The 24,322-nt window shown below is 39.1% G+C and overlaps 1 protein-coding gene across 1 annotated transcript in view; it reads left to right on the top strand.

Moving 5' to 3' along the window:
• The window catches only part of Lama2 (laminin subunit alpha 2), a 571,484-nt gene that overhangs the window by 524,477 nt on the left and 22,685 nt on the right, over positions 1 to 24,322 (top strand). The window contains exons 51-54 of the mRNA XM_052751249.1: positions 7,843 to 7,981; positions 13,152 to 13,272; positions 16,049 to 16,225; positions 21,380 to 21,528. Coding sequence (XP_052607209.1) covers positions 7,843 to 7,981; positions 13,152 to 13,272; positions 16,049 to 16,225; positions 21,380 to 21,528 — 586 coding nt within the window. The remainder of the gene's footprint in view (positions 1 to 7,842; positions 7,982 to 13,151; positions 13,273 to 16,048; positions 16,226 to 21,379; positions 21,529 to 24,322) is intronic.

The following is a 24,322-nucleotide window of genomic DNA, read 5'->3' as shown; positions in this document are numbered from 1 at the left end:
GTTGTGTATCATAGGGTAGCATTCTGTCTTTGTAAGGTTTTCTATTGCTGTGATAAAATACCATGACCAAAAGAAACTTGGGGAGGGAAGGTTTTGTTTATTTATTTTTATTTACTTTAGTTTGTTTATTTACTCTTCCATAACATCATTGAAGACAGTCAGGACAGGAATTCAAACAGGGCAGGATCCTGGAGGCAGGAGCTGATGCAGAGGACATGGAGGAGTGCTGCTTACTAGCTTGCTCCTCAAGGCTTGTCCAGCCTGCTTTCTTATAGCACCCAGGACCACCCTACCATTTGCAGGACTGGCACAACCCACAAATGAGCTGGGCCCTCCAAGATCAAACCCTAATTAAGAAAATAACCTACGGGTGTGCCCACAGCCAAATTTTACAGGGGCATTTTTTTTTTCTCAAATGGGGTTTCTTCCTCTCAGATGATTCTAGCTTATATCACGCTGATATAGAACTAGCCGGCACATAGTCTCAGAAGAGAACTGTGGGATGGAGAAATCAGCTCGAGGGAGTGCTCCTGAAACACAAGCAAGTGTGGAAAAGTGGCGTAGGTGAAGAGCATCTGTAGAAATTTCAGAGGAATTGCTACACAAATCCTGGAGCCACTGGAGAACAAGATGCACCAGTGTGAAATGGCATCTCCTTGGAGCAGGAGGAGGTGCTTGGAGAAACTCCTTAGGGGAGACAAAAGCTAATGTTACTCTTCGGTAGCTGGTGTGCTGCATTCTTTATCCCCATGTAAGAGAGACATGGTGCTCACAAGTCATACGGACCCTGTGTAAGAACATTTAATTGGGTGTTTCCCAAACATCTTTACTCACATAAATCCTTCAGCTGCTGCAATAGAAACGTTTCTGCCAGACACATGTTAGCAGACACACTGATAGCTATCAGTAAACGTGTAGGCTAAATGAATGAATGATGGTAGGAAATTACTGAATTATACTTAGATAGCAGGGTGAGTCTCTGCATAGGCCTGTGAGCTAAGAAAATGACTTTAGTCATAGGGAAATTTAACTCTTCACCAAGATGGTGGTATTATTGGATCTGGGCTTCACTGAAATTTCTTCCAGAGCAACTTTGGTCAGTATGTGTGTGACCATTTTGTTTGCTACCGAGATCTTCAGAGAATCAGTAAAAAGAATAAAATTAAAGTCAATGATGAGAATAGAGAGGGAGAAAATGGAGATGAATAATTCTAAGTATCTTAAGCCTTATAAGCTTAGAGGAACAAGATCTGGAATAATCCCCTTTTCTTTGACAACAAGATTATGCCAGTGCTATTGAAGGAGTTGTTAAATTGGGAGACAATAACAGGGTTGTTGTTTTTTCCTTGAAAAATAGTCAGCTCCATTTGAGACCTGATGTATTCAAAATACTTTCAGTACCTTCAGTAACCTAGGTAAGCTGTGCACTTGGCAGGCAATTAGATGTGGTGAGAATCATGGAATTCTAGAGAAGAGATGGAGAAGTTGGAATCATTCTCATATTCACAATGGTCAAATATGAATAAAGGTGAGAAAAACTGAGTATGATATCAGATCAAGATGGCCCACCACCTTGAAGCCCACAAATATTGAAAGAGCAATTAAATGAAGAACCTGTAAAGGAAGCCATCGAGAAATAATCAGAGAAAGATTAAATGAATCCTTGCAAAAACCTAATGTTAAAGAAGGACAAAAAAGAATTTCCTCAAAGAATGAAGAGCTGTACATGGTGGCACATGCCTATAATCCCAGCACTTGGGAGGTAGAGGCAAAAGGACTGAGTTAACGGTCATCCTGGATTACCTAGTAAGTTCTAGCCGTGATTTACATAAACTCTTATATCAAAGAAAAAGGAAGAAGAAGAATTTGGCTTATCAGAGATCATAGAATGCTGACAGGAAATAAAAGCAAAGGAACTCATTATCAGGGGAAATGTGAAAGCCATAATAATTCTTGTAAAGAATGGTATCAGGTAGTCAGGTTAACAGTGGCTCGTTAGGGTGCAAAGGACTATGGGAAGGCAGGCGCTGTGATGACAATCTGATTCTGAAGGAGGTCTGGCTCAGACAGAGAACACAAGGAAAAGGCAGTAGCTGACAGTGTGAATGTGGAGTCAGAGGGCAGGTGGTAGGAGGTGAGAGGACATTCTAGTGTTCTCCATCAGTTTCTAGCATGTCCTAAATACTTGGTAAGTATTGAGAGAGAATGAATGAACAATTCTTCAGCGTGATGGTAGGCTGTGAAGAATGTGCCCGAAGAAAGTCAAATAACAAAGAGAGGAGCGGTTACTAGTCCAGCAGGAATGCTAAGGAATGCAGGACCCAGTTCAAGGCAGGTGGAGAAGAGTCAAGTCACACAAGAGGTGCATATTAGGGGACATGGACATTCTCGGGTCATTCTCTCCAGACGATGAGGCACAGGAGAAAACAAGAGGTTAGAGACTGACAAGCTGGAAGAAAAGTTCAATGTGCATTGTGAGAAAGATATAAGAAAACACAAGAGTGCTGTGCTGGGCAGTCTAGTGCTACACATTCTAAAGACAACCGTGTGTTAAATAAATCTATAGGTAAAACCATGGGTAATTTCCATATATTGTCACCTTGGAAATATATCAATTACTGTAATTCTCCTGTTACCTTGTGTATTTTTGTTCTGTCCATTGAAGCAATTAATCAAAAAGTCAAATTATAGTACTGTGTAAATGTGAAAGCCATTAAGGGGTGTTCCAGTGTATTGTAGCTCAATCATTGCCTCCAAATGGTGTTATTTTTTTCCAGTTTCCACTAAACTTACATTATTACCTCTCTGGGGTTCAGAAATCAGAGGGAACCTTGACAGTCCTGAACCTATACAGTTTCTTATGCATCGTTTCTGTTCTGCATTTTGATCCCCATACTAACTACTGCTGCTAGTGCCTCCGTCCCCTTTGCTAAGCGCCTTCCGGGTTGACTCTGGGTTCCCATTCTGCTCTGCCTTCTGAAATACCTCCGTCCAGGGCATCACTCTCACTTTTACTTGGGAGTCTTTATAGAACGAAGCATACTACTCTTTCCCCATATAAAGAAAATCACATTAAATCCCATATACTTCAGTTGCCCAGAAGTTGGATCCTCAGATTAGCTTGGGAGCTTCTCCTGCTGTATTTGTTTTCTAGCCTCCAGCCCCCCATTGCTCAAATCAAATAGGTGGCATTTTTGTTTTATTAAAACTATAAAGATGTCTGGTGTTCCACATGTTTTTACATATCTAATATATCTTCTCTGATACCTTTAAAGGATTATGTTATTCTGGCAGGTTAATTAACATAAATTATCTTTCATATTAAGGAGAAGAGTGTGGAAGCCACAAGAGAAAATCAGGCAATGGTTATAAGCAAATAATTAACAAAAGGCAAACCAATTCAGATGTCTTATTATATATGGTTGGGAAATGAAATCTCAGTGGAAGAATATAGTCATTGAACATGCAGAAGCAATATTGAAAAATTACATACATGATTGTGAAATAAATTTTATGTCACGGTGGAACTTGACCACTAGGAAAAAGTGAAAAGGATGCCACTCCATGGACACCAGAATGTCTGAAATTTAAAAACCCAGTCATACCCAGTTCTGCAAAGATTCAGGACAGGAGAAGCCCTGCACACTGTAGCAGAGAATGGAAGATGGCACAACATGGATAAACATTGTGCAAGCTCACCAGCCCTAAGAACCAGCCATTCTTCTCCCTCTTGTGGGGTTTGAAAGCATAAATCTGAACAAATCATTGGCCCAAATGTTCATACCATTAAATGGCTATTATAGAACACTACTTGACCACAAAACTAACCAACTATTACTATGAGAGAAATGAATGGATAGAAAAATAATGAGTGATGTAAGTTAGACACACTGGAGTACATTGTATTACATTATAAGGATAATGCAAACTCTTCTACAGTCACACAAAGCATATGGGTGTCAAACTATGTTAGAAGAGGGGTAAGAAGGTGCACCCACAAAATCTCACAAGGAAGCTTTTGGAGGGATAAGTAACACCCACTTTCTCAAAAGAGGTAATATATTCCATGGGTGTATGGATGTTTCAAATTTTGTCAGAGTGTACACTTGAAACATGTGCAAAGTTTATGTCAGCTAGTCAACTATATCTCACTAAAGCCATTTTAAATAGCATAATTAGTGTTTTTATGTGGAATAAGCATATCAGTAAGGGCACTGATTTTATTAGCTATGAATGCTGGTGGGGGGTGCCTTCTAGTTAAGAGACTGGCGAGGAGTAACAATGCCAGCAAATACTCAGCCATACTCATGTATGTTGAGAGTACAAAGTACCCCACTTTGGTTCATAATGTGTTTAGCATTGAAAGAAAGTGCTAATAATGGTGTCTTACTTGTTGAATGTGAATTTTTAGAAAAATACAGGCCCAGGCATGAATATTTGGGGGAGGGTGTTATTATATTATAAATATATATGAATGTGAGTTTACTCTGTTGGCTAAAACTAAGATGTGAGCAAAGGAAGAAACCTTAGGGAGCATCAATATCTCCTAAGTATTCAAAGAAATATGGGAAGGACCAGGAGAGATGACTCAGCAGGTAAAGGTGCTTGCTGCCAATTCTGACCCCTCAGTTTGAGCCTCAGAACCTACATAGTAAAAGGAGAGAACTGACCCCTGAAAGTTATCCCTGATCTCCTCACATATGTGTGCACGTACACATGCTAAGTAAATGTGATTAAAGCTTCTTTAAGGGTTAAAAAGGAAGAGATTGAAAATTAGAGGTAAGAAAAACTAGAGGCAAAAGAAGAAAATATCCACAATGAAAGAAACGCTAACAGCATCAAATATTTCACTGAAACTGTGCTAAGGACTCACAGTGCTCAGGCTTTGAAAAGGGAGGTAGGGAAGAAATTCCAGAAGGCCTGAGGCCTATGCAGGGACACTTGGCTCAGCCTGGGTGAAAGGAGGAGGGGACTGGACCTGCCTGGACTGAATCTACCAGGCTGAGCTGAATCCCCAGGGGAGTCCTTGCCCTGGAGGAGATGGGAATGGGGGGGTGGGCTGGGGGGAGGGCGGGAGGACAGGGGAATCCATGGCTGATGTGTAAAATTAAATTAAATTATAAGATAAAAAAAATTAAAAGAATAAAAATAAAAAATTTAAAAAATGGACAGTAAGTAACAACAAAAATACGCCAAGGACTGAGGTGAGATGAAGTAAGGTTCCAGCAATGAAGGTGACTGCTTTTAATCAGTGACCCTGTTAGTTGCTTTGCATAGATTATTATTTGTTTGTAAAAAACACTGCTCTCCTGAAATTCAGAATCATTTCTTGAGGGTATCCCTCACTCTCCTTTTAGTCTTAAGCAGACCCACAGCCACTAGTAGAAGTGCGGTTCCCCCAAGTGCTCTGAAGGGGACCAAAGCTGAAAATAGCTACTTAGGTTTCTGTTGAATTTGGAGAAGAAAAGGATTACCAAGGTAGAAGCAATGCATAGCAACACAGAGAGGACTCTAAAATTACATGCTAAGCCCTCACTCTGTGTTATATGTGGTACCACCCTCTTTCCTCTGCTGACTCATAAAATTGATGGCTAAACCCACCAAGTCTTGAATTTGTGTGTGGGTAGCTATTTTCGTGTTCTACAAAGAAAAAATTATGGCAAGCATAACACAATCTACCAATATCTTCTTCATCCCTGGTGCTCTTAACAGCTTCAGGAAAGCCCTCCTGTCAAGACAGTGAAACTATGCCAGCCTACATCTTCATCAAAGTTAGCTCTGGGGCTGGTGAGTTTCACTTGAATTGTGTTGATGCTCTTTGACACTAAGAATGGTTTCTAAAACTGCATATACCCTCTCACCGACAAGGAGGAAAAGTACATCCAATCCCTGGCTTCTTGGTGACAGAGGCAGAATCCCATTTCATGAACAGCGTTAAAATATCCTCCAAGTCTCCAGAAAGAGACAGGTTTCATGTTCCAGTGAACAGTGCCATATAAAGCTGCCTTTGGGATCTGGATTTTAAAAAAAAAATGTATGAAAGTCTTAAAAACAGTTTCATAAATCTATTTTCTTTGGCTACCAGACTAGTCTAAGAGGTATGTATAGTGAGAGCTAATTATATGTATAAAAGTAATTAAATATATGAAATGTATGGAATTAATTGAAATTTTGAATATTGATTTGTTAAATATATCTTAATGGGATAGCAATTCCTTTAGAGTGGTTTACTAGTTTTATTTTTGGCTTTTTATAAAAGTGGGCTTTTCCTAGGTATAGTGGTACATGTGCTTAATTCAGGCACTCAGGAGGCAGAGGCAGGTATATTCCTGGGAGTACAAGGCCAGCCTGGTCTGAACAGCAAGCTCCAGATCAGTCGGAACTATACACTGAGAGCCTGTTTCCATAATAGATGATAGATAGATAGATAGATAGATAGATAGATAGATACATACATACATACATACATACATACATACATACATACACACACACATACACAGACAGACAGACAGGTAGGTAGATGAGTTTGAGTTTTGTGGTTTAGAGGTATTTGATTTGAGTCATTTTTATATGCTGAGGGTATTTGACTTTATTGAAGATATATTTTGAGTAGCACTGTAGACTACAATGGAAGTTTGTACTTTTGCTATTTTTTTTTTTTGTTTTCCAAAGAATCTCAATTCTAAATGATGATGAATGGAGAGACTAAAATAATCTTGCATGTCAAACAAACTTGAGTAGTACCTCACCTGTGAACCTCTGTTGGCACACTGCAGAGTACATCGGCATACTGAAAGATCTGGGCAGCCAAGCGTTAAGATATATGTTTAACACTGTTTGATGTAGTGTACATCATGTGTATTTGAACCAGGGACATCCAAGAAACTAACATTGCTAACAGAGATTTCATTCTAATTGGTCTAAATGCCCATTTCCAAACCCACACTAAATCAGATCCTCCACCAGGAAGCAAAACATGCCACATGAATGAGTTGATGTCTCAATATATATCAAGGACCAACAACATATGAAGTACTTGAATGTTAGGTCTAAGCTAAGTGTATAGCATGCCAAAGAAGCATATCACTCAGGAGCCTAGTCTGACCCTTAGAAATGAGTAAGTAAAACCGATGGTATAAGAATTCCCATTTGTTTTCTAAACAATGCAGCCTCAGCAAGGATGTGAGTTATTTCCTCTTTCTTCTCTTTGTCTACATTCTAGTCCTTTCCACATGAGAAAATCCTTTGACATCTAAGAGAAGCAATAAAGAATACGGACAGTACATCATTCACGACAGCCTCCCAGTCTAAAATGTGTTTACATTAGATGTGGGTCTCAGCAACTCATGGAACCAAGCATCCCCATCTTTCCACTGGCATGTGCTATGGTTTTTTACAAGAAAGTAACACTTTTCAAATGAACAGAAACCTCAGTAGTTCTGAAGAGGCTGAAATTCCCAGGAAGCAGCCAAGAGTTGAAACATTTCTAGTTATCCAATTTCTAGTTCGATAGTCCTGCAAACACAATACTAATTTTCCTTAGTATGAAAAACCAAGTGGCTTGTTGACAGCCATCTAAACTGCTTTCTTTTGTCTCCACTGATTTGCCTTCATTGTGTGGAAGCCATTATTTCCATTCTTGGTGTGAATGTTTCAATAATGTACCATATTTATGCTATTGTTGTGCATTAAATAGTTATATACATAGTACACATGCTGAGAGAACACCAATGTCTGTCTATTCAGAATTTAGACAGAATATATCTCCAGTTGTCAGCAAGAACAAAGGTATGGTGGACCTTGCACTAATTAAATGGAAAATTCCTATCTCCATTACAGCCAACATATCAATTGTAGACATCGATACTAACCAGGAGGAGATTGTAGCCACTTCGTCTTCTGGAAACAACTTTGGTCTTGACTTGAAAGCCGATGACAAAATATATTTTGGTGGCCTGCCAACTCTGAGGAACTTGAGGTAATCTAGTGTGTATTTAAAGTGAAGGTTTTAATTAAATGGCCATTGTGTCGCTAGAGTTGTGAAGTTTAATTACAATGGCAATGTCATATAACCTTTAGCTATAGAAAGGACTAGTCAAAAAAAATCATGTTGTACGTAAGAACAACACAAGGATTTGGAATCTGGGGGTTAATTTGACATCTTTGTTGAAGAGATAAATTGGAATTGCTATTTCTCTTATATACACCTGCTGAAAAGAATTATGAAAGTAATTAAAGGTGGAAGCCCAAGTTGAATGTGAGTCTTGTAATTGCTGTTCTCGGTGCACAGTCACCAGAGAGAATGGCATTCTGACATTGTGCAGAAAATTAGTCAGTGTTCAGGATGCTGTGAGTATAATCTATGTTATTGCTAAGCATTAGCATCATAATAGCATAGTGGAGCTGTCCCACGTATCCAGTACTAAACGACATTCGTTATTCACGTGCCTGTTCCAACATATTTTAGGAATTTCTCATATGCTCTGTAGTGAGCAGGATAGAGAGACATCTTTAGCTCATAGTTCAGTTAGTTCAAAAACAGGGACTACAAAGTCAGAAAATAGTCCATGCAGTATATAATTAATTTACAGCTTAATATAAAACATGAGAAACAAATCCTATAGAGTATCTAGTACATAGTATGTGTTCACTGAATCTGATTAAAATGGAATAAATTGACCTGGTTAATCTGGGGGTACTTATGACTCTCTCAGAGTACCATGCTTTGAAGTTTTTTCAACTTTGGTTCTGGCTTCTTGTTGATGGTTTATAAAGGTTTTGAAAATCCTATAAAGGTGTTTCTACTCAATAAAAATACTACATTAGAATGCTATCATTGGAAATCATGGTGGGGGTTGTGGAGCAGTTAGCTCACTATTTCCCATGAACAGGTCCCTGAACAGAGGAACCTTAGTCTCAATTTTATATGTTAGTTTCACATCAACTGAAGTTGTTTTTCCCAAAATTTACTCCTAGACCAGGCAATTGTCTATTTGCCAATCTTTCATAGTGTATATTGATAAGCTTCATGGTACAGGTCATGAGTACACACACACACACACACACACACACACACACACACACACACACACACATATTTTTATGTATCAGTATATTTGTTAGTAATATAATTCTGAAGTATCAAGTCATAAAATCACTACACATCAAAATGATTTGAATAGTGATGTAGTTTTCACTTAGTAGTTCCTTTGTTAAACAAGCATTCAACACATGATTGCTGAATACCTACTATGTGCTAGGCAGCATACCAAACACTGGTGATATAGTACTTATTTAAACCCAAAATTTACCTTGAAAAATTACTAATTATATTCATAATGAGTTAAACTCCCTAAAAATAGTTCACTTAGTCTACTGATGATTTTTATTATCAGAAACACCCACAAACACATCATGAATTAACTTCATTGAGAATGGTTTGTATCTTAGGTGTATTTTTGGAAACTATGTTCTGAATCTTGATCACTGAAATGTTGCTTTCTCTAATCAGCAATTTAAATTATAATACTTGTGTAGCATGGCCTACTATTTCAAAATAATCTTTACATGCATATTTGTGATTGACAAAGTATTCATTCATTCACCTGCTTTTCTGCACAGTCAGAACCCCTGTATGATGATGTGGTAAACACAAATTATTTTCACATATATTAATAAGCTTGAGCTTCTTGGGAGTCAATATTTATAAGCTATTCATAAATACTATGTTGGTGCACTTTCTCATATAATATGTCAATAAAAATAAGAACTCTGAATTAGTATTCCAAAATAAAAATGTCTAAGAGGTGATGTTTAGGGAGTGGCCATCTCTGAATTCTGGTTTCACTTCCATCAAGGACATTTGTCTATTCTATGTCCTTTCCTTTTTAAATATTCCTTTCTATGAGATGGGGTTTTTTATTAACAAGATGTATTATTAAAGTTTGTTGTTTTACTAAATGGAAATGCAATTATAAGTAAATTGGTTTTTTTTCTCTTCCCTTTGACTTAGTATGAAAGCAAGGTAAAATTTAAATTTTATGCATGCCTTCTTCAAGTGCATGGCTGGGGCAGTGTGGCTTTGTGGGGACAGCAGCGGTGCAGAAGCAGAGCAACACCAATGCAATTGCTTCCACGGTAGATGCCGTGAGCAAATACTGCGTGCTGCAAGAGTGCTCATGCTTCCCTGCACTTTTCAAAGAGGCTGCTGCTTGCCCACTATCAGTTGGATTACAACGTCTGTTGTGTCACCAGCCCTAAGGGAATTTCACTGCTTACTTGTTCAAATGCTTGGCACAGGACCTCCTGGTGGCCGGCAGGACATACGCAAAGGGCAGCTGGTCAGTCAAGTTTATGGGCACAGTCTAATTCTGGGAACCCATGTTAAGATGGCTTCTGAAGCAGAACCTTAGAGTCCAGCCTCCCTAGCGCTGTGCTGTTTGCCCAGCAAACCACCTATGCTATCAAATGCTTAGCACTGCCTTCTTGCTTCTTGCAGGCCTGCAAATGTGCATTCACATGGCCACTGCACCTCCTGTCAAATTTGCCATATATAAAATTATCTAGGGAGCCAAAGAAAAAACACTTCTGAAGATACTGCACTTCAAACAAATATTTGAGTTAAGAATGGAGAGATTTAAAGACGGTCTCTCCATAGCTTTTTAGCAGCCTTTGCATCCTTCCCTGCAGGCAGATATTAGTAAGAATTAGCAATCTTGTAAGTGGCTGATCAAATCCTGGAGATGTGGCTGGCTGGGCTGGCTGACCCTGGACAAAGCCAAAGGTGTTTTGGCATTTCAGAGCCTAATTCTGCCAGAATTCTGAACCAGGAGATAATGAAGCTGAAGTGATCCAGGAAATGTTTAAAACCAAGACCAGATTTTAATATCAGAGACTAGAAGACATAGAAGGTGGGAAAAATAAAAACAAGTTATTTTTTTTCATTGCATCATTCTGAGACTAGTCATGCCCTGTTTGCAGAGATGGGTAAAAGGCAAAGACTGAACATTCAGTGGAAATACAGATAAATAAAACTCCAGGACAGCACTGTGTAGCCTGGCAGTTTTTGTGCATGAGTGGTGGGCCTAAGGAAAGAGACCTGCGGTCACCCTAGGAAAGCCAATCACTGTACCATGATTCATCCCTGAGGCTTTCATAATGTTGAACTTGCTAAATCATTAAACTTTGAAAAGGATCTTAGTATTTCCATGAAACAATAAACTTGTTGGAGTGCTTTATTGACAAAACTCCCCCAACCCCCAAAATTGTGATAGATCTGTCCACCTCTAAAGCATAATACAGAAGCAAGTGAGCACCGCAAATGAAATCTGCCATCCCCTTCACTATGTACACAATGATAAGTAAGATCCCTCCCCCCACCCCAAGCTGGCAATGTTCTTCATAATTACTGACTGAAGGAACAGAAGGAAGAGACCTTGGGAACCAGAGAAAACGATCAAAGGAAATAAAGAAGTTCCAGAGAGACGGGGGTGGAAGTGGAGAAGAGAACAAATACTTGACAAGAAATAAATCACCTGGTACAGACTGCCAGAGTCTAATTTGCTTTCCCACCTGTTTTTCCTCATGCCATGTGTCTTTTATAAAGATGAAAACGAGAAACTTGGCATCAAGGGACAATGAGAGGAGAATTAATCATTAGCCTATCAAATATAATATTGGTGCCGATTGGACACTTTCCAGATGTTCATCAACACTACATCATGAAAAATTACAATTTTTACCCCTATATTTTGACACTGTTCAGTGTAGCAGCTACTAGCCACTGTGAGCATTTAACTTTAACACACACACACACACACACACACACACACACACACACACTCCTCAGCACAAACTACACTGGAAGTCCCAATGGTTACAGATGCCTGGGAACTAGTAAACTCCTGCACTGGACAGTGTAGAACAGAGCATGTCCACCATCAGAGAAATCTCTGCTGTCATAGACTCAAGAGATGTCATCACCAGGCACATCCTGTCAGTATGTGTGAACTGTGCATCGAGATGTGCCGTGCTCTGCAGTACATCCCGAGTCCGGTCGTTGAAAACATAGACACTGCTGCCATCATCACCATGCCTACTTACACGTACAAATATGGACTCCCGGAGAAACCAGATCACTTGGTCAATATCAGATAATACATCAGAGCAGCATGTAAGAGTCAAAGGCCAGGAGTTAATGTCTAATTAATGTCTAATCTATTATCATCCTTGCAGTGTCATTGGAAGTAGTAAGCAGAAAGCAAGCATCCAAGTGTGGTTTGGGTGTAGAAGACATTGACCAAATTAGAAGAACTGACTGTTTCGCATTAGGTTGCCTTATTTTGTTATGGCACACACATATACACACATGCACACACACACAACACATATATGCACTCTCTCACACATGTGCACACAATACACACACAGAGACATGTACACATATACACACACATACACGCTCATACACATACTCACTTGCACATGAACACACATACACATTTTCACACACATACACACACAAGCACATATACACACAAATATACACTCTCACACACACATACACACTCTCACATACATTCTCTCACACACCTTCTCATATATGCACACACATACACAGGCACACACACAGCAGTCACACACACACTTCTCTCTAGCTTCAAGAATATTTCAAATAAACATTTCCAAATATTTTTCCTAAATTTTGAACAAGATTTTTAAGAGCTTTTTGAAAACAATTGAATTATTCTGCCCACACAATTATCTGCTCTTTAGAAGCACTTATTTCATTATGCACATGAAGCATTCATAAGTCAGTTGATTCCTGGGCCTCGTATTGAAATGCCGTGAGTGAAGCTTCTCTGGGAGAGAAAAATGATATCAGAATTCTGTATCCAGGGTGATGTCAACATCCACTCAAACCAGCTATCACATAACAGTCAGCACAGTTTGTGGAGGGCAAGTGTGTGCATGTGCACTTTGATAGACATGCACCTGCCTCTGTGTGTGTGTGTGTGTGTGTGTGTGTGTGTGTGTGTGTGTGTGTGTGTGTGTGTGTTTGCTCCACATGGCTTCCTTCCAGCACTCAGAGACTACACTGCCATCGGTCTAATGCTATTGCTTTTGCTCTTCATTTGACTATGCAATAGGCCAGAAGTAAATGTGAGGAAGTATTCCGGCTGCCTCAAAGACATTGAGATTTCAAGGACTCCATACAATATACTCAGCAGCCCCGATTATGTTGGTGTTACCAAAGGCTGTGCACTGGAGGTTGGTTCATTTCTAAAGGTTCTATAACATATTCATATCGTACTTCATTTACTTAACATGAGTGCTTTTGCTAGAATTGTTCCTTTGTTAATATGTTTTAGTTTTTGTACTGATCTTTTCTTAGTTATGCATAAATGACAGAGTAAGGCAGAAGCATTCTATAAAGCACCATGATGGAAATAGCATTATGAAGAGCCAAAATTGTGTGTCATTCTCCAAATTGTGTAGTACTTGAATATATGGCATGTATCTTTAATATGAATAGCTCTTCTGGTTAGGCCTATCTTCTTTTTTTAATAACACTTTTTCCTCATTTTTGTCATCTTTCCTAAATTCATTTCATCTTTGCACGTTAGACAGCTTGATTACCTTTTTCTAGACTGTGTTAGTAGTTTACACAGACGTTAACCCCATCCACCATCTCACCAGTGTGCAGCATCTTGTCCACAGCTTTGAAGTTGTGTGCAGCATCTCGTCCAACTCTGCAAAGACTCACGTGATAGGAATGTAAAAGTCTCTCCAATCTCAGAACCTCTTCTTTGTTGCTATTGCAGCCTGGGGACAAGCGCTCAGTAGTGACTCTTCAATTCTGGCCAGTCAGTGCGAGAAAGATCCAAGGCCTCACTTTCTTCTTTTAAAATATCTGTAGCATAGCTAAAGATGACCATATGTTAGTAACAAGAGTTTTATGGAAATTCTATAGTGATGAGATTTTAAAATAAGAAAACGTTGAATCTCTCAAACACAAATTTTTAATTACCCACTCGGCTATAACTGTTCGTTTTGGCTGCATCCTCCAATTCGAATCATCAATTCGAATCATTTTGAGTCCCTCAAGCGGAGTTCAATGAAATGAAGAGGAGACAGGGAAAAGAGTGGATTTGCCTTCCAGAAGCTTTCAAGGTTGGGACAGACCTGCCTGGGTCTTTGTTGTGCATAGCTGCAGGCTCTGTGTGAAGTGGCTGTAGACTCCCACTCCAAACCTAAGGAGAAATACTGAAAGGACCAATACTCTAAGGGTCCACACTGTCTTCTTAGAGAAAAACTTAGAGAGGTAAAATCTTCAGTCTAACGCTCCTCTGCACTCAAAAGATGAGAGTGGAAAGCTGTCCAGAGCAATGAATTGAACAGCCTGTGTGCACAATGGAAAGGCATTCTATGTAATGTAAAGACGCCTAAGTAAAGGCATTCCAGAATAGGGAATTATTTGGCTAAAATAAGAGACAGGAATTTGTTACAGATAAATATTGAAAAGTCTGCACAGTATTCTCTGAACTGTCTAAAATTGTGAAATTTGAAAATCAGAATAGAAAGTAGATTATACATTTTACCAACTCCTGTGCCATTTTACTGGACTTGGAACCCTGTTCAGGGGTGTGGGAGTGGGGATAGCCCACATGAAAGAGTTTTGGGTTTTTTTTGCTTTTATTCCAGAAAAATCCAAGACTTTAAAATATCAATATTGTAGGTACCTTAAATGTCCAATGGCACGGCCTTGCTGAAATAAATGCCAGGACTTTCAGACAGTAGAATTCCTCCAGCTATAAAAAGTGATGATAAACCAGGTGTAGTAGCATGCACCTTTAATCCCAGCACTCGGGAGGAAGAGGTAGGCCAATCTCTGTGTGTTCAAGGCCAGCCTGGTCTACAGAGGGAGTTCCAGGACAGCTAGGGCTGTTACACGGAGAAACCCTGTCTCAAAAAAAAAAAAAAAAAAAAAAAAAAAGTGATGATAAACTATATTTACTGGAAGAACAATTTATATATTTGAAAAGAGATGTTGCAGGGCTGGAGAGACAGCTCAATGGTTAAGGACCTCTACTGCTCTTGCAGAGGAATTGCCTGTGTGTGGTTCCCACAGCAGATGGTTCACAACTGCCTCTGACTCCAGCTTGAGGTAGATGCAAAATCCTCTTCTGGCCTTTGTGAGCACTGCATCCATGCACACAACCCCCCCTCCCCTGCCCCGCTGCCCCCCCCACACACACATAATTTAAAAATAAATAACATCTAAAAAAAAAGTAAAGATGAAATTCAGTCTAAATATAAAGAGAATGGAAAAGAGGCCAAGGTTGTGAAGGATAAAGTGAAGGAGCAGATGACAGCTAGAATCTCACAGGCTTTCTGCAGGGCTTTGAGAAGTGGGTCACTTTCTCCTCTTTGCACTGTGGTTAATCTCTGAAACATGGGTATATGAATTCTATGATTAGCCACAAAACATTGATATTATTTTGGAAAAAAACAGACATGAAATATTAGATTTATTTATTTTTAATAATTAGGTTTATTCATTTAATAGTCATCACTAGAAATTGTTCTAGAGAATATTTATATTCTTGATATTGATGAATACTTTCCCATGGGCTCATCATGAGAAAAAATGTAGATAGAAGCCATGGTCACACCCATCTTTAAGACATAAAATATTAATTGATACTACATAGCCAAGAGATTTAAGAAAGACAGTAAGGTAGATTTAAGCCAAAAGAAAATGTTGTCTACCAATATTCTTCCACATTTTATGTCTAGAGTTATATATTTAAAACAAAAGCCACTCTTTTTAAATTTTAAACTGAACTGTTCAGAAGATTAATTGTATTGGAAACATTATTTCTCCAGCTGCTCTTAAGCTCTCGATGTGACTATGGATTTTCATGCTCCCTAACATTTACGCTAACATTATGTTTTTGTAATCATGTTGAGTGTATTGAGGAAGGAGGCGGTGTAGAGAATTTAGCTCCTCATCTCTAATGATTTCTCTTTGTTTGTCCTGCAGAATGTTTACACAGTGAGCTTCCCCAAGCCTGGTTTCGTGGAGCTTGCCCCTGTGCCCATTGACGTGGGAACAGAAATCAACCTGTCCTTCAGTACGAAGAATGAGTCTGGACTCATCCTCTTGGGAAGCGGAGGGGTACCAACACCACCCAGGAGGAAACGGAGGCAAACTGGACAGGTACCTTCACAGCTCACTCCTAAGACATTGTCCCCTTGTTTTTAAATAGTACCTTTAGGGGGTAGGGAGATGCTCAGTGGACATGATCAGTTGGTGGCGTGCCTGTCTTACATAGCACCATTGAGTTGGTTTTATAGTTTAGAATTGAAGTATTTATTTTGACTATCATCTTGTTTAACCAGGATGAATTATTCTCAGTGAGAAGAGTCATAGCTATTACCAAGTTAGGGATAATCAAGAGAATAAACAAACTATTTTACAAATATATCTATGAATATGAAAACACCTTTACAAATGAGATGATGTCATTTTTATTAGACGTTTGTATGTATGTACATGTTTATAGGGAGGAATGTGTGCGTGTGCACAGGTTCATGTCATGTGCGTGTGTGTGAGACAGAGTCTCACATTGGCCTATAACTCACCAAGTAGGCTAGGCTGTCTGGCCAGAAAGCCCAAGGAATCTGCCTGTATCCACCTCCCCAGTGCTAGAATCACAGGTATGTGCCACTACACCTGGATATATTTTTAAATATGGGCACTAGGGATTGAACTGAAGTCCTCGTGCTTGCAAAGTGAGTGCTTTACCAACTAAGCAGTCTCCCAGGCCTTGATTGGAGGCCTTTTAAATTGTTAGATTTTAATATTGAGTAATCATTAGTAGGCAATAAAATCTTAATTTCTTTCTCTAAAGCATAATTAAGCCTACAACAAAAGATTAGGTAAGAGGAGCAAGCACTACAGAACTTTGAGAATCTCAAGAATGCACAGAGAGGCTGGAGAGGTGGTCCAGTGGGCTAAGACCCTTGCTTGATTCCTAGGGCCCACATGCTGGAAAAAGAGAACCAGCTCCCACGAGTTGTCCTCTGACTCTTGCTTCATGCCTCACATGTCCACAAACACATTCACAAAATGAACAAATACATAAATAGAATTAAGGAATGCCATTATAATCTAATATCTTAAAAACTAAAAAAAAAATCATAAAACTGTCATAATAGATTTAAGAAAAACATTAGGTAAAATTTAACAACATTCATGATTTAAAAATAAAAAAACACCTAGTGAACTAGGAGGAAGAAATATTCTATCTGTAAGAAGATGATGATTAGTGGTCCTGATGGAAGACCATCACAGACATGTGACATGCTGAAAATGAGGACCTAGGAAAAGGCTACTTCATATGCATCAATCTCTTGGCTGCAGCAACAGAAGAACGAGCAGCTAGATAACAAGAGGAACTGTGAGCTTCAAAATAAACACAGACGGTTAGTCATAGATGAGAAAACTGCGAAGTTTTATTGAAAGCCATTAAAGTCATCCTCAATGAATGCAGACATTCATCTTGTTAGGAGAGAAAAACTCATTATTAAAATATGTCAATTCTCCCTAATATGATGTACAGATTTAATTTCAGTAAGAATACTATCTTATCTTTCTTGCAAACCATAGCATATTAGGTATTTTTATTTTATAGCAAAAATCAAAATCCACCCAAATTCCTGAAATGGAAGAGCATGGTGGTAGAGCTCCCGTACCGGATATTGCTCCTTCTGAGTCAGAGATTTAGACTGTAGTAATGCTTTCATTCTTGGAAAATTCTGTCCTGCTAGTATAGAACAGAGAAGACTGGATAGATTCAAGTATAAATGCAATGACATTTACAAATAGGTGGCATCCCAGATCATTAGGAAAACAGTAGGCTTTCCCTGAATGATTCCAGGCAGTTGGTTTCTATACAGGAAAGAATAAAACAATTTCTACTTCATATCCAACTGAAAAATAAGTTCCCAGAAAATTAAAAGTGTAAATATGGAAAGAGAAGTAAGTTTAAAACTTTTAGCAGAAAATAGCACAGCATGGTGGCACACACCTTTAATTTTAGCACTCAGGAAACAGAAGCAAGTAGATTTCTGTGAGTATGAAGCCAGCCTGGTCTATCTACATCATGAGTTCCAGGACAACCAGGGCTGTATAGAATGAAAATATCTCTCTCTCTCTCTCTCTCTCTCTCTCTCTCTCTCTCTCTCTCTCTCTCTCCTCTTCTCTCCTCTCCTCTCCTCTCCCCCTCTCTTTTCCTCATTCACTCTCTACAAATACACACACACACACACATATATATGTATGTTATGGATATAGATATAGATTAGATAGATCTAAATTGATGATAGATAGATAAATAGATAGATAGATGATAGATAGATAGATAGATAGATAGATAGATAGATAGATAGATAGATAGATATTTTGATCTTTCTGATCTCCTGGAAGAGATTTAGAAAACAAAATAAGAGCATAAGTACAATCACATTAATATTAAAACTCTCCATTCATCAAAAAGCACAAAATGTAATCATCTGCCTGAAAAAGTATTGTTAATGTAACCATCAGCAAACCTAGTAACCACAATATGAAAGCAACTTTCAGAACCCAAGATACAACCGAAACATGTACAATAATGAACATATCTGACTAGACATTTCACAGAAGAGAAAGCACAATGGATGCAAAAGTATCTTTAAAACACTCAGCTTTGAGGTAAGAGAGGAATGCATTTTCAGTCCACACTAGATTTTATATCCACTGGAACGATTGAACATGATGAAATATACTAATGCCAAGTGCTGGCAAGGCCTTTGTTAAAGGCAGTTCTTACTGCTGTGGACAGAGGAAATTGATACAGATGCTCTGGTGACTGGTTTGAATTGGTTCTATAAGGTGGACCTCATAAGTACTCTACAAGCCAGCCATCCCACCCCATTCACAGACCTGAATACTGGCACGGGTGCACAATGAGACAAGTACAAAAACAGCCCAAAGGAGCAGTTCTTATTTATAGCACATGAGTGAAAAAGGACCCAAATATTTATCACCTGGAGAAGAGACCAGTAAACTAGCATTTTGGCTTAATGGTGTAGAAAGCAGGAGTCGCAAGGGATGAATTACAATTTAACAAGACAACAGGAATGGATGAGAACTAAGTAACAATGAAGGCTCAGGGCACACTGTGATATCATTTGCATAGGTTTTTGTAAGAAGCATTGAGTGTATTACTTACAAATACATATGTGACTCTTCAAAAATAATTTTTAAAACCCTGGGATAATAAATCCCATAATAGTGGTACCTCTGAGATATGGAAACAGAAAGACACGATCAGTAAGAAGATCAATGGATATCTAATGCTAGCTTCTTAAATTGCATGGTGGATTACAGTAGATTTGACTACAGAGCATAAACATGTATTCAGCATTTACATAAGTACGTTTACATTGTGAGGACTACATCAGTCATAACAAAACATTCTCAAGGGGCTGGAGAGATGGCTCTTGAGCTCACAATGCCTTCTGTGCTTGCAGAAGACCCAAATGGATGGCTCATAACCACCACTTATAACTCCTGTTCCAGAGGGCCTGATGCCCTCTTCTGGCTTAGACAGGCACCCGAACTCACATGCTCATACTTATACACAGATACACACATATAAACATAATTTTTTTAAAAAGTTTTTTCAAATATTTTTCTTGACACATAGAGGAAGAAAAGTAATATTTAACTTCTCACTGCGAGTAATGATCATTGAATAGATATAAAAGGAGTGCTACCAAGTCTTCATCTTCTAATCCTGAAAAATAAAAATCTTTTCTCACTTTTGCAAATGGCACTCAATTATATTGAGGACCAAACAAAACATTCTGAGATTTTCACCACATCCCCTTGGCCACTGCTAATAATTAAACACCTGTCAGCTCCAAATTTCTTAGCACTGAATAAACGGATTAAATCACCAGATTTCAGACAAATTCCTAAAGTAGAATGTGTTCCTGATTAAGACAATTAACATAAGAAGTATAATAGGTACTAAAGTACAAAGTGCTTCAGAAATGAAATTTTAATCCCCAAACATTTAATGATAATGAATATCTAGCTTTTAAAAATCATACAATATTTGTTATCTTAAAAAGGAAACAGTGTTGAATTGTTCAGATGTGCTTGAATCAGTGCAGCCTAAATGGATACATTTTATTTGTGAAAGCTAACAGTTGAAATATCCAGAAGGTTATTTTTGATTGCGCTGCCCTAAATGTGTTTCCAATCTCAAACAATCAGTTAAAATAGTTTTTGAGTAAGTAGCTTGTGGTGGCCCCATTGAGGGATGATGAGGGCTAATCTTTGGCGCATTGTGTACTGGACACACAGTTGCATAGATAACCTAGTGAATTATTGAAGGGATGGTGATGCAGATGGAAAACACATTAACCATCAGTTACACGTGAAGCACAGAATGGTTACTATGCAGCAGCTACCCTGATACTACACAGGAGAGGGAGTGCATATAACATCAGCTTTAGGTACCAGGATTGCACCCAAGCTCCCCGGAGTTCATAATCGGATATCAAAACCATACTGGTTGCCATGGTAACACTGACAAGAAGAAAACAAGCATGTTTGTGGATGGAAAAATCTCTTCCTTCTTTCTAAATGTGGGAGACAAGTTACATGTTTGTGGCAGTGATCTATTCCACCAGCTTGGAGAAAAATTTAAGTGTAAACACTCAAATGCCATGAGATTGAGTCAGACCTCATTTCTAGAAACTAGCTGCCCACTTGTGAGTGTAAAGGAGAACGATTCTGTTGACACCCTTTGATTCCTGACAGGTCCTGTAAGTTAGAGGACAGAGGTAAGCAAAGCTGTTATGTTGAGCATTAGAAACTTGTCAGACAACTGATATTAATATATCCACCTGCCCCATTACCCAACAACCAACATGGTAATGGATTTAAAAAAAGACATTCCTACATCCTTATCAACTCTATTTAAGTAAATATCGACAGGCAAGGGAGATGGCTTAATGGGTAAGAACTCCTGCTGTGCAAGCATAAGGACTTGAATTCAAATCCCTAGGATCTACATAAGTAGTGAGATGTGGCTATATGAGAAGCTCTAACATGGGATTATTGCTGGGGCTTGATGGATGCCAGCCTGGCTCCAGGTTCAATGAGAAAGCCTATTCCAAGTGCGTGAGGCAGAATGTTAGAGCAGGACCTGACATCCTCCTTTGGATTCTCTGTGCTTGTGACAGGATATCAACCACTCCAGCTGTCACAGATACAACTCCTGTTTAATCTTCAGTACCCTTTTTTTTTCTGCAGGCCTATTATGCCATATTCCTCAACAAGGGCCGTCTGGAAGTGCATCTCTCCTCAGGGACACGAACAATGAGGAAAATTGTCATCAAGCCAGAGCCAAATCTGTTTCATGATGGGAGAGAACATTCGGTTCACGTGGAAAGAACTAGAGGGTAACAAGGGGCAGAGCACGTGTTGTTACTGTGTCTAATGTGGACTCCCTTTGCGAGCACAGCTCTCTGCCTGAACTTCCCCGTGTGCACGACAGACCACACACTCCAAACGGTGACAATGCACTGATGCCCTCTTCTTGGCATTTTGTGTTTGGGAAACCTCATTGGCAAGGGCCTGAGGAATTCTATTACTAACGTTTCCCTTCTTTGCGGTTCTTCCCACTGCCTTCACACAATGCATCCTCTCCAGCTAGAGATAAAGAAAAATCGCTCCCCTGCACCCTGCAAGTAGCTTTTTCTCTAATAAGATGATCATGGAAGAGGTCAGGTCAAGCCAGCAGCCTCTGGATGCTGCTAGTTCACTCAGGTTTCAAACCAGTTAGGACAGCTGCTTAGAAACCCATTATCCAGTGCTGGAAGGATGGAGGGATGGCTCAAAGGCTACTCTTCCATAGGTCCTGAGTTCAGTTCCCAGCAACCACATGGTGGCTCACAACCATCGGTAATGAGCTCTGGTGCCCTCTTCTGGCTTGCAGGCATACATGCAGGCAGAACACTGTATACATAATAAATAAGTCTCTAAAAAAGAAAGACAACCCTCATCAATACTATGGAGCATGACAGTAGCTATGAGACCTACAGGGCCTCTTATGGGTGTGCTTCAAGCTCTGTCTGTCCCCCTAAAGCAGCGGCAGGGCCCTGTAGTGGCTTTCTGGGAGAAGTGGGTCAAAGTAGAAAAGGAGAATGGTGGCCATCTGTAATCATGTATAGTGGTCAGTTCTCTATGGATCTCCAAAGATACTTGACCTTAATCCAGAGCCAGGGAATCATCCTTAAAGCATGTAAACTGATCTCTCATTTCTGCACAACGCTTTTGTATTTACTTTATTGGGAAAGTCGTCTGTGTTCCTCATCAAAATACTATGTAACAATTCAGAGAGGCAATTAGTTCAGAAGGGAGATGAGACGAAAAGAAAACAGAGGCCCAGAGACTTGGGGGCCCTCAGACCTCCAGGCCAGCAATCCATTTATTAAACCAAAGGCAGAGAAGAGAACTGGAAATTCAATCTGATGAAACCTCAAAACTCAGAGAGCGTGTGGGAGGGCAGCAAGTATGAATGTGCAGCAATGGTCCAAAGAAGCAGCTGCTCTCATACATCGGAGGCCTGCATTTTCTAATTGTCCTCTTGTATAGGTAACCGTTTAGGTAGCTAACGAGGTTTCTTGTTTTCTCAGCAAATAATAAAGCCTTCCTTGGTGTGTTCTGTTATTGTGATACAGAGCATTTGTTTGTGAGCTGAACTAATACTAAGCATCTGTGTTGTGTCTAGACTGAAAGGTTTGGAAACCATGATTAAGAAAAATGAGTGATCAATATTCAGACAACTCAGAACTTTTACTGATTTAAAGCTAGGTGTCGTAGGGTATCTGGGGTGTTGGGGGAATACAGACTAGATTTTTCTCACTTAAATTTTGGGGAGCACGTTAGAACACCAATTTCACATGTCTTCTCATCTAGATTTTAGGCCATTTGCTAAACATTAATCTTTCTCCCTGTGGGAAGGATGTTTCACAAGTCCTTAAATCTCAAATAATTTCCACAAACAAATATAGATTTGGGAAATGTAGGTGACCAAAATTCACCAAAAGTATGTTATTTTCAAGAGAAAGAGTTTAGAAATTCCCATATGTGTCATCCTGTTATATTAATGTGTCCTTTGAACAGGTGTTTCTTCAAGAAGGGCATTTTATTATATGCCAACTTCACAGCTGTTGGCCATCAATCCAAATTTCATTTGATTAAGCTCTGTATACAGTACATCCCTGAAAACTGGTCACTCGGTTAATTAGCCATATAAACAAACAGGTTTGCCATTCACTGTTAGTTACAAGATGATGTATTAGACATATGACTGTGTGGTTATCTAATTCTGTGCCAAAACAGGAACCATTTACTACGGTGTCCTCCTTGACACCCTAAGGTCAAAACACAGTCATCGTCTACTCTCTAAGCAAACATGGGAAGCTGGTTAACCAGACATTACTAATGAGTGCACGAACATCACTCAGAAACATTGTACTGCTTCCTATAGCAATTCTAAGGAGTGCACTGTGTTGGATTCCAGGCTGATTGTCTTTTAATCATTTTAAACTGTGTGTGAGAAGTGTATTAACGTCCTTTTATCCCAAATGAGAAAACATTACATAATTTGCTTCCAATTGCATACATAGCAGAAACAAAAGCCAGGTTTAAAACCGGTTATAACCAGCCTTAACATTCCATCTACGCTTGTTCTGCTATTTGTTCGTACCCAGTGGGGACTTCAAAGATTTAATATTACTAGATAGTAATATTAAATGGTGTAAATTTGGTATGGTGTGCTATTACTAATTTGGAAATACTTGCTTTATCCTCACGCTTTTTATATGCTCTAGGTCAATCATTTCATTTCCTCAATTCCAGAATATTGTGATGACTGTAGTAACATCCTTAAATTATTTAATTTTTTAGCAAGTTGTGAGACAAAAGTTCTCTCCCCTTTTGTTCCTTTTTAGCCCCCCCCCCCGACACACACACATTCTCTCCTTTTCTACCTCTTCCTTTAAAAAATAAATATGAATCCACATCAACCATCTGCTTATCTCACTTCCTGGCACTCAGGGACCCTTCCTTCTGTGACTGCCTTGATTTTAATCTTTCCCCTGGAGACTACTACCATGGATATCAGCTCAAACTGGACAAAAACTTTGAAACCCTAAGGCCTGAAATAGTGCCTTGAGTGACTGGGATAAA

This window comes from Peromyscus californicus, unplaced genomic scaffold, assembly GCF_007827085.1.
Source record: "Peromyscus californicus insignis strain IS unplaced genomic scaffold, ASM782708v3 Scaffold_22__1_contigs__length_63687245, whole genome shotgun sequence".
In the NCBI taxonomy this organism is placed as follows: Eukaryota; Metazoa; Chordata; class Mammalia; order Rodentia; family Cricetidae; genus Peromyscus; species Peromyscus californicus.
Note: the sequence above shows the minus strand (reverse complement) of the source record. Positions and strands in the feature narration are given on the sequence as shown.